The sequence below is a fragment of the Aspergillus puulaauensis genome, chromosome 3 (assembly GCF_016861865.1).
Source record: "Aspergillus puulaauensis MK2 DNA, chromosome 3, nearly complete sequence".
NCBI lineage: Eukaryota > Fungi > Ascomycota > Eurotiomycetes > Eurotiales > Aspergillaceae > Aspergillus > Aspergillus puulaauensis.
This window is the reverse complement of record NC_054859.1, coordinates 1653391-1665853: the sequence shown is the minus strand read 5'-3', so window position 1 is coordinate 1665853 and position 12463 is coordinate 1653391. Positions and strand designations below refer to the sequence as shown.

Genomic DNA, 12463 nt, shown 5'->3' with positions numbered 1-12463 from the left:
CGCACCACCAGTGCTCTACTCAGAGTATACTTCGACGTCTGTAGATCGTTCGTTCTCTAGCTTGTGATATTGAGACCCCTGGAGCACACTCGTCCGCCGACCGCTCGACCTTTTACTTAACGTCTGTTTCTACGCCGACGAAACAGGCGTTCAATGTGCCCGCCCGCGATCCCGCGTGGGTGAAATGATCGGGGAATACGAGTGGATTGAAGATGGTACCAAAACTTGGAGGATCTTCGTGTTTCTCGTCGAAGTCGGTGGCCTTACCAGCGAAGCTCCGAGACCAAGCTGGACCTGACTTGTGGGCAACGGAACAGAAGGTCGGCAAGGGATCTGTGGCGATATAAAACTGAGCTGGATATCAAAAAGCCATGAAAAAGCGATACTGACAGCATTTTATATCTACAAGTTGCGGAACATCTGATGCCCTGGCTTATACAACGAGATGAAGTATACGGCAAACCAGGAGAGTCATTATTTGTGACCATACCAATCCATCTTGTCGTCTCCTCAAGACGTCTCTATACCCGGTAGACACGACTCACAATATTTAACTTGGTACTCCGCCCTTAATATGATTATTTATCCCTTCTATATCATCAATTTGGTGCTTCTGTAGTCACATACTTAGATACATACACCGCCATGGCCTCCAACACCTACCACAAAACCACCAAGCGTGGAGGGTAATGGAAAGTGGATAATACAATCATTGCACCACTCCCTGGCTACGTTGTATTGATGTTCAATATCGGTGGAAAGAAATACCACTATACAGAGTAAGCTCACCGTGAATATGGTTGAATCTGTCAATCTCATCTACAAGAAGTGCACGTGACCTAGGGCTATCGTGCAGCTTGCACATAGCATGCCATGTTATGGTTCACAGGTCTTTGAATAATAGTGCTTCAGGAATAATTTATAGCATATGACTGCCAGAAATGCAATTTACTGCAGTGGATAATGTGTTACGCTGCCAGACTATATATACATCAACTTTTTTAATCAGCACTCTCATGTATCGCTCTTAAGGTTCCTGTTGGCAACGCCTTCTTCAAGAAACTCATCTAACAGGAAAGGTCACAATAAGCAAGCAGGGTTCCGATGTTCATTGATTTTTGTTTTTTACTTGTCGGAGTGATGTTTGCAGCACTGCTGTGTTTCTAGTGCGTGGACAGGATATGGCTCTATGGAAATTGGAGCCAGTGGTGGTGCTGGGAGGAGGGTTTTTGCAGAGAATAGAGTAAGAACTCTGGATGTCGGGTTGACAGGCTAATGGATGTTGTTATTGTGGATATATTTTAAAGTGCAGGTGTCCTTCGTGGTGCTGATATAAAGGAAACTTGGTATAGGGTGGTGAAGATTTCTGGGTGATATAAATTCAAAATAGCAACTCCATATATTCTTGCTTATGAAGATTGTAATGCAGGCATATTAGACATGCGTTTCCAAGACATACCAGCGACTACACTCATCCAATATTCGTAGGAAAAAAAAATTGATTTGAATATAATAGGTTTCCTTTGAAATGACTGTCAATAAGAGATGCAGCTTCCAAGCCGCTTCCGTGGCCACCTCGAAATCTTTATTCCCCTCATACTACAGCCACCAGCATTTCAGGAGACAGCAGTCTCGTTGAGATCATGTTCTTAGTAGGAGGAATTGAGTATTTGGCCAGTCAAAAAATCACGAGAAAAAAAAAAGTGGCTAAAATCTAGCATGGAAAATGGCACCGTCTTGGACCCTTGCCCTAAAACCGGAATACTCAGTAAAGGCTAAGGAGTTATCCGTTTCAACCTCCAGTTTGAAAAGTCTAGATCCCAAAATTCAGAACTCGAAAATATAAGTATCCGGATAGCAATACAAATGCATGCGACCCCCATCTCCGAATTGTAGGTCCTTGACCTCGAAGAATTGAGGGAGACCGGCCGTAGTGCGTTCGTGACGACCAAACTCGGGCCGTGGGGGGAGAGTCATTGATTTTCCTCGTCCAAAAACAAAACATTGATTAAGAGGGGGTGGGTCATTTTTTGGGTAACTCTGTCGAAGCACATCTGCTGCAACAAACAGAAAATCCTTATCCCTGGTTGGAGCTATCGCACTGCCTTGGGCGCCGTCATCATGACCATCAAAACAGCAGACCCCGGTCATGCTGAGAGGATCGAGAGACGAATATCCATAGGGCTTGTATTGAATGTTTGGGGGAAACACAACCTCTGTAGATACCAGGGAGAATGAGGTAGGCTTCTCATCTTGATAAGAGAACTTTTGTATGATGGAGAATGTTCTAAGGTTCTTCAACATCCTGTTCCACCGGACAGTAGAGTATAAATCGAAAACAACGACAACGTGGGCAGATATCGGATCAGGGTATAAGAGGCAAGACCAACAATGGGGATAAGTCACACTGTGGAGTTTGATCCCAGTTTCACCGTCGATAATATGAAACATGGTCTCATAGGGTTGACTATTCATTGTTCGTTTTCCTAGAAGAAGCTCTTTTCCGCCATTGACGAGGACAACCTGAAAACCAATATGGGTCCCGAGACCGTCAGTTGTCGTCCGGTGCATCGGATATAGAGGATATTTAGGCGATTCGTAGAGAAATTTGCCGGATCTAATGTCGTACGTGTATATCGTATATTCATCCTCGATCTCCCTCATACAATAGATTGAACTCTTTCCAAGGAGAATCGGAATGGGTCGCCCGGATGTGCCGGGGCCGTCGAAATATTTGCTCCATAGAATCTTTTTCTCGGTCGTCGAGTATACAACGTACCTAGCAAACATTTAGCCGCACCATCCCAAAGGTCGACTGAAGGGCTCTTTCCTCACCTATCAGGCAAACTTGCCTCCGGTACCTGGAGATGTACAAGAAAAGCACCGTCCTCATTGATGAACAATTCCAGGACAATAGACCCCTCGAGGAAACGATTGGTGGAAATCAGCTCTGGTCGAGTTTTACAGCCTGGCTTTGTCCGTGGAAAATATTGCCAGAAGATATGTGTTCCTGACAAGCCTAGTTCCGCTGACCATACAATGTGGTCTCCCCCCGACGCAACCTTTCCAGCGTTCACCAATTTGGTCACTTTAGTAGGACGGCCGTTCTGTATCAGATATGCCCGGCGGGCTTCTCGCATCAGTATTTGCCTTTATTGGGAAATACAGCTCCGGAAATAAATACCACGCTGCTTGAAGAGATCGTAACAAGTGTCATTGGATGTGTGGGCAGGATCTCGAAGAGAGACCGGCACCCAGCTCAGTGGAAAGCGAGTACGGATACCAAAAACTTCAACCCAAGCTTTGATGGAGGCTTTCCAAGTTCTGTTCACCCTTTCCAGGCGTATTAAGTCGTCTGTAGGAAGCAGACCGAAGATGATGTTGGTAATGTCTTCATTCAAACGCGCAAAAGGGTCGCAGCAAGTTGAGCTGTCTCCGGTTTTTCTGGTCGTTCGTCTTCCTACTACTTTTGACTCATCATTGACTGAGTACTGATGCTTGCGTTTGCGTGCTTGGTTTCTTAGTGGCATCTTGGGTGTTGGGTGATAGACGAGGGTGAATGCCGGCGCAGGTGGTTAGGGGCGAACGGTTGAGGAAGGAGGAAGTCGGATGGATGGTGGAAACAGAAGGAAGGAGCGATAGATAGCCAGCAGAGAAGTAGGCAAGCAGATGGAAGTTTTGTAATGCATAAAATTGGAACAAAGATTCATTTGAATTTGTGCGAACACTATGCGAGTGAAAGTGAATTTTGCTCGCATGATGAGCCTTCCCACATCCTAAAATCATAAAGGTTAAATGTTTTGACTGAAAACATTCCTGATGCCCAGGAAATTCATTCATTATTCCAGTATAAGCACTTCTAAAAGATGGTATACATACAGCTGAGCTCAAGCATCCGCCCAATCACTTACCTACGCACCTACCGTCCCCGAAACGCAGGCTTTCTTTTCTCCGCAAATGCAAGAAGAGCTTCGCGTCTGTCCTCTGTCTCAACGACGCCATCATAAGCCTCATTCTCTGCAACCTCACCCTTCTCGAACCCGTTCACTGCCTTCAACGCCTGATTGATAGCGATAGGACCGCCATCGCAGATATCCATAGCAAGCTTGATACTCTCACGTAACACCTTATCACGCGCGCCACCGTCCTTCTTCTCCTCCTCGGGAAGTATCTCGACCAATCGATCACACAGTCCCATGAAGTAGGCTTCAGGCGCGGTAACACGGCGTCCAGTGAGGATGAGGTCCCGAGCACGGTTCACACCGACAATTGAGGGAAGACGATATGTGCCACCTGCGCCTGGGATAATTGCGAGCTTTGTCTCGGGAAGGCCGACAGTGCTGTTTGAACCGAAGACGCGGAAATGTGTGCAGAGGGCAAGCTCGAGGCCACCTCCTAGCGCCGTTGAAGAAAGGGCAGAGATCGTAGGAACTTGGAGAGCTGCAAGGTCGCGAAATGTACCTCTCAACTTTGCCAAAAATGCGTTCGTCCTGTTCGAGTCAATTGATTAGCCTTGGTTCTAGCCTCGCGGCAACTCGCAGAAAAAGTAGAGAGCACGCACTCATCCTTCGACATATGTAACCTCTCTTTCAAGTCAGCGCCCGCGCAAAACGCTGTATCAGTATTGCTGCCGATAACCAGAGCTCTGGTCGGCCCGTTGCCACCTTCAGACGAGATCGACTGCACATGCTGAGCCAGCGAGGTCAGGAGACTCCGGGATAGTGCGTTTCGAGCATTAGGTCTGTTCAGAAGGAGAACGCGAATATTTCCAGATCCAGGCGCAGGAACATATTGTGTTTGGATCACGGCATCTTCGGGAGCGGTGCTGTATCTCGCGACTTTCACGCGCAGCGAGACGGTCGGGGGTGCTCGGATTGGAAGCGCTGCGAAGCGCGTAAGACGTGGAGGCATGGTTGATCGTAGGATTGTCACTAGCGAATTGACGAGCAGACGACTGGACAAATCCGTTACGTCCGGTAGTTAAGTCGTTATTTCGAGAATGCGGCTTAACGTTCGAGACAGGTTCGTGCAAGGTAAAAAGATGGAGCTCTTTTGTGACGCTCGGAAGGCTGTGGGGAAGCCGAGCTGCAGCGCTGCGGGGAACTTCAGCCGATAATAAGCGCGGATATTAGACCTAGTCTTCTCAGTTCTCACTGTATGGGTATCATTATTCGTTTTGTGTGGCCTCTATCTTACAAAATCTAGCTATATATACATTAAATGAAGTGAAAGACGCGCCCGGGCCATGTCGAGGTTTACTGGTCCATATGAGCAAGATAATCCCAAACCTCCTCATCGCTTGGCCAAGGACCCCAGAGCTCTGTTGTCGCGATGATATCATATGCCTCTTGAAGGGTTGGATCCGAGAATGTAGGCCTGTTGAATTCACTCGGGGTGGCATGGTCCGTAAATCCAGACTGATATTGCGCCGGCGCTAACGGCCGTCTTCCCCAATATCCCTCGAGAAACATGCGGACTGCAACTATAGTACGTCGCATCATTGTACTACCATTTGAATACTCATCAGACATCTGCTTGAGTGCCAGTGAATTCTGGCTCATCCACCGAAGAAGGTTTAATAGACCTTCCGAGTCTTCAGCTAACCCCAGAGACCTGACAAATGCATGCAGGACGGGCGGAGAGGGGGCGTGGGCTAAAGTAGGCACAGACACCTGTGACTCGGTTTGTCCCTCCAGAGATAACCTGAAAGACTCGAATATGGGAGATGTCTTTGGGTCCAGGAGGACAAGCCGATCAAACTGGTTCTTCAACGTTTCCAGACCGTGTTCGACCATATCCTCGAAACTTAGAGGAACAAGTTCAGGATGCAAAACGTTTCCTTGCGCGGCTGTGGCTAGTATTCTCAGGCCCTTCTCCGTGGACTTTTGGTCTTTGACTCCGGCAACCATTGCTTTCGAGAAACCAGTACACAGGATCTGAAACCCCTCAGGTCCTATCTCGATATTGCGCTCATCCAGCCAGTTCAAAGTCACCAAAATTTCATGCCAGGCAAGAACCATCTGGGTATGGCGGTTGATATTAGATGAACCACCAAGAATGCGCGTCGAGCGAAGGCCTGCTAAGAGCTGCACCCATCCCTGGGGATTTGACGAATTTCGCTTCTGCAACAGCCGTATTGCATGGGAAAGGAGTTTCGAATACCAACCCTTCCGTCGATGGCGATGTTTGTCGGTGTACGCAAAGAGGGTGGGAATATCTGAAGGGGATGTTGGCCAATTATTCGTAATTATCGGGAAAGCATCTGCTGTGGTGATGTCGTCAATTCTTGGAGACTGTCTGGTGACAACAGAGAACCTGCACAAAAACCGGATGAAAGCTGACACAATATATTCGGGCAGTTCATCTAGCGCCCTTTGCGCTTCAGCATCATTGTCGGGAATCTCGTCGCCAAAGCTGAACAACACCCTTAGTTGTTGATTTGTCAGATCGCTGCAATTGAGGCAATCCAACCCCACGTGGAAGGCGGGGGCATTATGTAGAAGTAAGGCCAGGAATCTACCAGACGGGCGGAAACCTTGTGAAAGCATTGTTTTAAGAAAGGCACTCAAGGTAGGCGGTTCGGTGGGAGTATAGATCCAGTCCCGTGCGGAGGCAGGTTCTGGAAAAACTTCCGGGCCATCGCCAGGCAATGAAAACCTAGGCTGATCACTTTTCTCCCTTGCTGCCTTCGTTTCGAACACGAGTTTCTCACCCATTGCAACGTAAACAGAGGCATGGGGCGTATGACCCCAGCTTTCATATGCCGTAAAGCATGCCCAAGCCTCCCGAACTGTCCTTGTGGCGCGGATTCGCGCCTCCCAGATTGCATGGTGACCTTGGTTCCCAGACTTCCCCCGTAGATGCTCTGGAGGCCGTGCCAGTGTTCTGGTCTGTATCGTAGGACTGTTGTCCGTATCCCAACCAGCCAATATACCCGAGACCTCTTCCCACAGAGAGTAAGGGTAGCCCGCTTCCCTCATTTGGGAAATCACGCGTATGGCACGGCTTCGCATTCCTTCCATGCCCTTATCGGAGTCAATTCCTGATCTTTCTTCTTTCCACGGTGGCCATGACGGTGTCTTCAGTTCCGCCGACTCGCGTTCGGCGGCCGTCTTTTTATGAGCTAGCTGGACAGACGCTAAACCTTGATAGCCCCGTCGTGTGATAGGTGAGACGGTATACTTGTCTGCCACGGCTTTTAACAGCTCAAACTGTGCTTGTTGTTGTATGGAGGCCGTAACAAATGGGCGAGGGCCGGAAGGCAAAGAAAGCAACCGTATAAATTTATTGAGCTTCTTTGTCACGAAGCTAGTCCCTTTGGATTTAGTAGTGCGCAAATGGAATGCGAATGCCTGGGCAATGGGAAGCTGCGCTTCAGGCCACAGCCGTCGCGCGTGAGAAAGCAAACGGACAACAAATTTTGCGCATGTGCTATGATCCACCGAAGGTATAGATTTTGTGTGGGTAAGGTTGTGTAGATGTTTAGATATCGCATGATTCGATATAGAATGAAAAGAGTGATCGAGATGGGGAACTGGTCGCCCGGCGACAATGTGCAGACAGTATACTAGTAATAAGCGAAATGTCTTCAAGTCGATTTCCTGTAGCAGGAGCAAGAGTGGGATAAAGGTGGGAACGCTTGGGCGAGAAGCGGTTGCCTTGTCTCCCCAATCCGCTTCTAGAAAGTAAATACGAAGAGTAGCCTCGTAAGTAGTGTTACTCGTGAGCACCCAAGCCCATGCCATCACATCAGTGAAGTTATATTGTCGGGCCGCCAAGTAATCAATGTAATTACCACAAAGCATACTTTGCAGATTGTAATCGGGTTCCAATGCAGGGAGGGAAGGGTCAGAAAATGTTGCGTTGTTCCGTCCCCGTAATGCAGGTTCAACCAAATCGATATAATCCGCAGTAATCTTTTGTAAGGACGTTTCTTGCGTGCGCTGTAGCGCGCGTCGTTGGTGCCATGTCAAAGGGGCTCTCAGAGGCGTTCGAGATTTTCCAGAAAACGTCCAATTACTATCATCCGGGTTGGTGGAGGAGAGCGCCCGATTCTGAATGGTGTCAATCAAGTAATCCGATGGCCCCTGAATGCGAGGTAGCATTTTCTTTGGCGTTTCCGGTCCGTCAATGGTAAGATCATTCTTTTGTGAATTTCGGTGATGAGCCCGCCGAGATTGCGAAACTCTCGTTGGACTTTGGTCGGCATCATCAAGTCCCCCTCCGCGCTCGTGAACAGGAGCCCACGGTTCAAGAACCTTGGCCAAAGGAAATGATTGTTTGTTCAAACGAGACTGGATGAGCCGCGAGGTGCACCAAAATTCGCAAGATGATGGGTGCGCCCAATCGTCTCTCCCGTGTATAACTGCATCTCGCTGGGTCGGACTCGACGGACTGAGGAAGGCATCGGTGGACGAATCCAAGGATTTCGCATATATTGGACGAAACGATGTGCTATACGAGCATTGCTGATCAGACAAAAAGACCGTAAGTTAGCACTGCTGAACAATAGCTTCGGTTTGCATAGCTACCTTTCGGAGCGAACGGCTGCTGAAATGCGCCGCTCTCAAAGACACGACCATGGAGCGGTGTGGGGCATGATTCCAAACCAATGACATCCATAAATAAGGGATCCAACATGGGAATCATGAGAAAACTGACTTGGCCGGCGATGTCTTCATTTGTTGTCTTCCGGACCTGACGCTGGACCCAGTGAAAAATCTTGGTCACGTGAGAGCCTGTCACGGGTTGCGCTTTTGGCATGGCGCGGGCGAGGAAACAGTTCGATCCCTCTTTGTCTGTCCCAGAGTCCCCTCCATACGCGATTTTTGACCTTTTTTCACGCCGTTGCGCCTGATTCAATTCGTAAAGCAAATCTCCTACTGTGCAGGATCAATTTGCTTTTATTGTTGTGTCGGATCTCCATCTTGTGAAGTGCTTTCTCCGATTGCGCACCCGTTCCCTCTCTTGAGCTACCGTTGGCGCATCCGCTTCGGAGATCAAGACTCTCGATCGCAATTCTGGCACTTCGATTTCAAATACTTGATTGGTGCTCTTTACCCTTCCACTCCTGTTAAATTACAATACGATTTCAGGCGCACTGTCGCGTCCTGCTTTTTTCGACAGCGCTGGCTTAACCCCCCTTGAAGAATAGAAGGGGATCTTGCTCTCGCGTTTCAGGCAAAACTACGCACCTCCGGCGCGTCTCCGAGGCAATGAGCGCAGACGAAAGCGCAACTGCCACTATGGCTGCCACAAACGGCGAACGCTCTACAGCAACCCCTGATCCGTCCACCTTGGCGACCCCAGGCAAACGGAAGCGAGTTTCAAGTCACGATGACAAGGCCGTCCAGGAGGCAAGCGCTCCGTCGCTGTTGGGTGAAAGGGCAAACCTGCAGGAAACCTTGCGTAACCTAGTTGATATCTTGAGCAAGTAAGAGATTCCGCTACTTCTAGGAATCAATAAGCAAAGATGGCTAATCATGAGCAGAAACGATACCGAACTCCAACTTCTATCCTGTCCTCTACCATCATCGCCCGTAAAACCCCGATCAAAACGCGCGAAAATTTCTGGAGATAAGGATGAAGCAGCTAGTATTCAAGATCGGGTCACGTCGGACCGTTACAACACGCTTTCCGAATTCTTAAGCGATATCGAAAAGGCTTCTGCGGCAGTCATTGAGAGGAACAAGACCCAAGCCAGCGGTACTCCCACTGATGGCACACCGGTTACGGAGACAGTCAACCGTATAGCTGCTTTCAAAAAATTACTCAACAGTCTTGTGCGTCAAGCCCATGTGAGCCCAGCCAGCATCAAAGCGGAAACCCCAGGCAACGACACGGAGGTGTCGGAGAAGCAGTCCACTTCGACAGAAGAAGCCCGAAACAATGGCCTAGTCTTGACGCTGTTTGGAAATCCGGCCAATCCCAAACAGCTCTATTCAAGTCTACAAAAGTCCGTTAAAGTCCCGCTGTCCTCAGACGAGTCGGAATCGAAGAAATATGTGGAAGTACAGACACCGCTGCCTGAAGATGGCTTGCCGAACGGAATTACTACCACGAAGGTCACTCCTTATGATGGTGAGAAACCAAAAGTGACCAAGCGAACGTTCGGTGAAGTTTTCACCCCAAAATCAACATTGCCCCTGCTAGAGCCGCCACGGAGACCTCGGTCCTCGTCTCGTGCATCTCAGGTTCCCTGGATCGACCCTTTTGACACGGTCACCAACTATAGAAGCTTCCTTGGAGATCGGAATAATTACTCCTTTGCACAGCTTCCTTCAGGGAATTGGCTTCAATACGGTGGTGTGACATCTTCTCCATCTTTCTGGAGTCGTCGCCAGAAGCAGCAACCTTCCCAGCAACACGGTGAAGAAAAGTATCATGAGGACCCAATTCTTTGGCCAGACGAAGATGCGTCCATGTTGCAGGGCGTATATTCGTCTTTTGCCCCTACTTTTGATAGCTCTGGCGCGGTGGTACAAGCAGACTCAAAGAACCTAGTATGGTGGACCAAACGGGGAGCAAAACGCTTGGATGTATTGCTGTCAATACCAGACGAAGGCGTGCCTAGCGACACAACAGTTCAACCAGGAAGCATCGGTGATCTCGATGAAAGCACACTAGAAGAGATGGTGAGATCATTTAATCCCGATGATTTTGCAGATGCTTCTATTCCGTCCGGCGCCGCGAAAAATGCCGAAGACGAAGGAGAGGAAGACGAGGAAGAGAAGGTAGAAAAGGTAGAAAAAACGCCAGAAGAGAAAGATACAGACGATTTACTAGCCGAAGTCTCTGACTTGCTGGAGACTCTGAGCTCCTACCAGAGAATTCGCAACCTTGAGCTTCCAACGCCCAACCAAAGTGCCGAAGCCAAAGACACAACATCCACTCAAACGAGCCCAAATAAACCATCTGATGCGGAGTTCGACGTTTATGAAACGCTGCGCTCTAGTTTATCGGTGCTTGTGTCTCAATTGCCGCCATTCGCCGTTGCGAAGCTGAACGGGGACCAACTAGCAGATCTAAACATCAGTCAAAAAATATTAGTTGAAAACACGGACTACCCAGGCAGCATGGAGAAGGACGATCACACAATCCAACAGGAAAGGGCAGCTGTAGCTGCCGCGGCTCCAGCTCCAAACAGGACGTCGTCAACTCCCTCACGTCCTAGCGGTTATCAGCCGCAGTACAACCAGCGTGCTTTCAACGTCAATGCTCGGATTCAGCCCCCAGGAAGTTTCCAATCTCCACAACCATACTACCCGCCACGACAACCTTCGACTCCCGGCAGTTACACACCAGGCAACCCACAGCCTTTGCCAGGAGCTCGCCCTCCAGCTACGCCTGGTCAACGACCCGCTTACTTCCCAGGATACGGGCAGCCCACACCGCAGTTCAACCAGGGAAATCCAGTCCCGCAATATCAACGACCAGGACAAACCGGATTCAATCCATATACAGGTCAGCCAGGACCCAATCCTGCTCAAGGTTCTCCTCAGCAATACAACCCGCGGCCGGGGCAACCAGCACCGTACAATGTGACACCTTATGGGCCTGGACGCAGTGCTTCCCCTCAAAAGCCGCCGGCGTACGTAACCCCACGGGGTTCGTTTATGCCCCCCGGCTCCACTCTCCAACAACGGTTCATGCAACACCCGCAACCGCATCAACAATCAACGCCGTATGGCAACTTCACTCCCAACCAAACTCCAAACGCTTACTCAAATTCAGCTGCAGCGATGACCTATGCCCGTAGTGCGGCCGAGCAAGCCGCGCTCATGGACCGAAACAAGGTGCAACTAGCGGCACAGGGTTCCCCTGGAGGAACACCCCAGTCTCAACCTGCGGGAGACCACCGCAGTTCCCAAGACCGGAGCGTCACTCCTGGAAACAAGCAGAACGGTACGCCAGTACCTGCATGAACTTACCGAATTCCTAGGAGGTCTTGAATCTCCATGTTTATTCTATTGAATGTTACGTCTTTGTGCTTTCTTATTGCCGATAAAGAGGGAGGGGTGTTTAGGTGAAGATTTTACGTGCTTTTGCTTGCTATGGGATTTCTTATATCACTTTTTGACTCTTTCGTTTTTTATATTTTCTATCGCCGTATTTTCGTCGGACTCTAAACCGAGAGCCTGATCACCAGGTACACAAGGGAGAGAAAAAGAGGGAGATATGAGCTTTTTTTTCTACCCATTCATGTTTTGCACCTAGCTGCAGGTGTAACACGTATTAGTATTACTATTATCACTTTTTTTTTAACATTTTAGTTATTTTAACTATTCTCTTTTGGTTAATGTGGCCTCAATAAGATTTTCTCCTCGTTCTTTAGCTAAAGCCTTCGTTGCTTGCCGTACATACGGAAGCAAGGCTACTTTAAGTAATAGGTACTATCCGCGAATCTCTCATCTAATCCGAGTCCCAATACAATGCTTCCTCATTATCACCCGGTTATCTTAAT

At 48.9% G+C, this 12463-nt stretch overlaps 4 protein-coding genes across 4 annotated transcripts; 1 reads left to right on the top strand and 3 right to left on the bottom strand.

Annotated features, from left to right (window-relative positions):
* Nucleotides 1-1827: 1827 nt before the first annotated feature.
* APUU_30663S (uncharacterized protein) lies at nt 1828-2475 on the bottom strand (the record flags this gene model as incomplete). Its single annotated transcript, XM_041701781.1, has 1 exon — nt 1828-2475. One exon carries the CDS (start codon nt 2473-2475, stop codon nt 1828-1830), a length of 648 nt encoding a protein of 215 aa, XP_041554632.1.
* Nucleotides 2476-3919: 1444 nt separating this feature from the next.
* APUU_30662S (putative mitochondrial methylglutaconyl-CoA hydratase (Auh)) lies at nt 3920-4911 on the bottom strand (the record flags this gene model as incomplete). Its single annotated transcript, XM_041701780.1, has 2 exons — nt 3920-4490; nt 4562-4911. The coding sequence occupies 2 exons, from the start codon at nt 4909-4911 to the stop codon at nt 3920-3922; spliced, it is 921 nt and encodes a 306-aa protein (XP_041554631.1).
* A 344-nt stretch (nt 4912-5255) lies between these two features.
* On the bottom strand, nt 5256-8618 carry APUU_30661S (uncharacterized protein; the record flags this gene model as incomplete). Its single annotated transcript, XM_041701779.1, has 2 exons — nt 5256-8468; nt 8532-8618. 2 exons carry the CDS (start codon nt 8616-8618, stop codon nt 5256-5258), a joined length of 3300 nt encoding a protein of 1099 aa, XP_041554630.1.
* A 597-nt stretch (nt 8619-9215) lies between these two features.
* Nucleotides 9216-11924, top strand: APUU_30660A (uncharacterized protein; the record flags this gene model as incomplete). Its single annotated transcript, XM_041701778.1, has 2 exons — nt 9216-9433; nt 9491-11924. 2 exons carry the CDS (start codon nt 9216-9218, stop codon nt 11922-11924), a joined length of 2652 nt encoding a protein of 883 aa, XP_041554629.1.
* Between the last annotated feature and the right edge of the window lie 539 nt (nt 11925-12463).